Source organism: Solanum verrucosum, unplaced genomic scaffold (genome assembly GCF_900185275.1).
Source record: "Solanum verrucosum unplaced genomic scaffold, falcon-dt-bn FXZP01000229.1, whole genome shotgun sequence".
Classification (NCBI taxonomy): domain Eukaryota; kingdom Viridiplantae; phylum Streptophyta; class Magnoliopsida; order Solanales; family Solanaceae; genus Solanum; species Solanum verrucosum.
The window spans coordinates 3770411-3773734 of record NW_026020011.1 but is presented as its reverse complement, the minus strand read 5'-3'; the positions used below and the strand labels follow the sequence as shown (position 1 = coordinate 3773734).

At 33.2% G+C, this 3324-nt stretch overlaps 1 protein-coding gene across 1 annotated transcript; it reads left to right on the top strand.

The window, feature by feature from the left end:
• The first annotated feature begins 496 nt into the window (after positions 1–496).
• LOC125820130 (aspartyl protease AED3-like) lies at positions 497–2908 on the top strand. The gene is made up of 2 exons (XM_049499552.1): positions 497–807; positions 1647–2908. The coding sequence occupies exons 1-2, from the start codon at positions 516–518 to the stop codon at positions 2696–2698; spliced, it is 1344 nt and encodes a 447-aa protein (XP_049355509.1). The 5' UTR covers positions 497–515; the 3' UTR covers positions 2699–2908.
• Positions 2909–3324: the final 416 nt, after the last annotated feature.

The window sequence follows — 3324 nt, the reverse complement described above, 5'->3', positions numbered from 1 at the left end:
CAAACTTGAATAGGGTGGACGGATTATATTTTATGGGCTAATTTTGTCACCTCTATCGTTGGCTAATTAACTATAATAGATATATAATTAATTGTGATATTCAAAATTTAAAGTCTACTTTAATTTAAGGTCATATTACTAATTTACTCTGATAATATTTACTTAACAAATTAAAATTGTTTTTTTTTCTTAGTTATGCAAAAAGGTTAATCAAAAGTAAAAAAAAAAATGATATATTAATATGAAAAATCATGTAACAAGTTAGGACAATGATATCACTTTAGTTTATGCTGCAAAATATTGACTTCTCTTTAGTCCTTTTTTGGATCATAGCTAGCTAGATATTGTACAATTATCCTAAAATTCATCCCCACCAAAATAAAAAAAATATCACATGAAAAATTAACTTTGATTTAAAATTTTCCACCAATAATTTCACACCCTTTTTGTATCTTCTATAAATAACATCTTTAATTTCACCACTCTATTTGTCATATTGCCTTCAAAAATTTATAATGGCTACTTATTTCTTCTTCTTCATTTTTCTAATTATTTCTACAAGAACTTTAGCTTATGATGATTCTTGTTCTTTTAATTCGAAAAAAGGAAATTCAGACCTTTCTGTTATTCATATTTATGGAAAATGTTCACCTTTTAACTCACCAAAACCTTCTTCATCATGGATTAATACTGTTATCAACATGGCCTCTAAAGATCCACAAAGGCTCTCTTATTTATCAAGTTTAGTTGTGTCCAAAAAGCCCACTAATGTTCCCATTGCTTCAGGCCAACAACTCTTCAATATAGGTATAATGATGTAATCGCTCTGTTCATTTTTACTGGTCACTTTTAACATATCAAGAAAAAAATAATTCTTTTTCATGTTTTATTCTTAGCGGTAATTACTTATTTGTCAAATTATTTTCTAATACTTAATACTAAACACCAGTTAATAGGGATAGTATTGTAAAATAGTCATGTTAATTGTTATTTCCTTATCTCAAGGATAGTTTATAATTTGTTTGGTCAAACTTTCAGAATCTATTTATTTTAACGAAGTGTTTTTCAAAAAAAAAAAAAAACGTTTGGGAAGTAGCCGTTTATGTTTAACTAATCAATTTGAGAATACTTTTGTAATATTATAGAAATAACATGTGCTTGACCAGGAATTTAAAAGTGTTTCGGGGGATAATATTTTTTGCTTCCCAAAAGCTAATCATTTTTGTATTATTCACTACTATAATAACTTGTAATTCCAACATTCAACATTGTATGTTTTATATTACAAGATTCAAAGAATATTTTCATACATTATACACATCTTTAGTTTCAAAATACACTACAAAAAATTGAAGTCAGCTACGAACTTCGTCTCTAATCTGTCTAAGTTGCTCATAGCTAACATAATTTTTGATAATCAGTTGCTAAATAGGATAAACGACAAATTTTGTTGTTTAGTAACAAAAACAATTTCGTTAGTAAGTTCTTTCTTTTAGTAGTGACAAAATTGAAAAGTCTCTATTACTCAAATTTTGTATTGAATCAAGTTAAGACACATAAATTAAGACCCAGAGATGTCGGAGTATAAAATGTGACTTTTTCATTGTACATATAATTCACATCATCTATTCTATACATTGTTGTAGGTAACTATGTGGTTCGGGTCAAGATGGGTACTCCGGGTCAACAAATGTACATGGTTTTGGATACAAGTAATGATGCTGCATTTGTTCCCTGTAGTGGTTGTGTTGGTTGCTCTTCTAATACATTGTTTGCCCCATCTACTTCTACTACTTTCGGGTCGGTGGACTGCTCCGTACCCGAATGTACTCAAGTCCGAGGGAGTCTCTCATGCCCGACTACTGGGTCAGTAGTCGGGTCAAGTACTGCTTGCTTCTTCAACCAATCGTATGGCGGAGATTCATCTTTCTACGCCACGCTGTCACGTGACACCCTTGGACTAGCCAATGACGTTGTCCCGAATTATGCTTTCGGGTGCATAAGTTTCGTGTCCGGGACCTCAATTCCACCACAAGGGTTATTGGGCTTGGGCCGTGGGTCAATGTCATTGATGTCACAATCTGGATCTCTTTATTCTGGCGTATTCTCATACTGTTTGCCTAGTTTTAAATCATATTATTTCTCTGGATCACTCAAGCTCGGACCCGTGGGCCAACCCAAAAACATTAAAACCACCCCACTACTAAAGAACCCGAGACGACCATCTTTGTACTACGTGAACCTGACAAGTGTAAGCGTAGGGCGAGTTCTGGTCCCGATTGCACCCGAACACCTTGTGTTTGACCCAAACACCGGTGCGGGCACGGTAATTGACTCGGGTACGGTCATAACCCGATTCGTCCAACCCGCTTACGAGGTGATTAGGGATGAATTTAGGAAACAAGTGAATGGGACATTTAGCTCATTAGGTGCATTTGATACATGTTTTGTATCACAAAATGAGGCAGTGATACCAACTATAACATTGCACTTTGAGGGAATGGACTTGAAATTTCCAATGGAGAACACATTGATACATAGTAGTGCCACTCCCTTAGCATGTTTGGCTATTGCTTCAGCACCAAATAATGTGAATTCAGTGTTGAATGTGATAGCCAATTTGCAACAACAAAATCTTAGGATTATGTTTGACACGGCTAATTCTCGCGTTGGAATTGCTCGCGAAGTTTGCAATTAAATTTGAATCGTACCCTCAAAAATGTAGTCACACTTGTGTCTGATACTCCAAAAATGATGGACGACATTGTTATTATTATTAAGTCTTTGCTTTCCTTGTAATTCAATGTAGTGGACTTGGTGAAAAAAGTTCATCAAGTACTTTAATTTCCTTGTGTTACTATTTGGAATGAATTAATGTTATGTTCAGTAATTTGGTGCATTTAGAAAATTATCAGTCTGTTTAATTTTGCTTAATCATATTTCCTCAAATTCAATTGTTGGGTAAATCTGTTCAAAAGTTATGAACATGTTGATGATTTAAAATTTAAAATTATGAGCTTTCAAAAATTTTAAATTAAAAAAAAATAAAAATTATTATAAGTGTTCAAGGGTTATCGGACCTTCACCAAGGAGGACAACAAAACTAAAGCAAATTTCATTAATGTAATTGGACTAAAAACTTTGGACTAAAGCGTAAGAGCGGAACTTTTACCCAGTGCATAGCCAAAGAATAGCAGTTGTGGGTTTCTCTTATCATAAAAAAATCTATAGATTGTTTTAGACCACAAGTTTCTAAAGTCTTCCTTTTCATTTCTTAAATAGTGTGTCAAGTCAAATAATACCACATAAAATGGAACGGAGGGA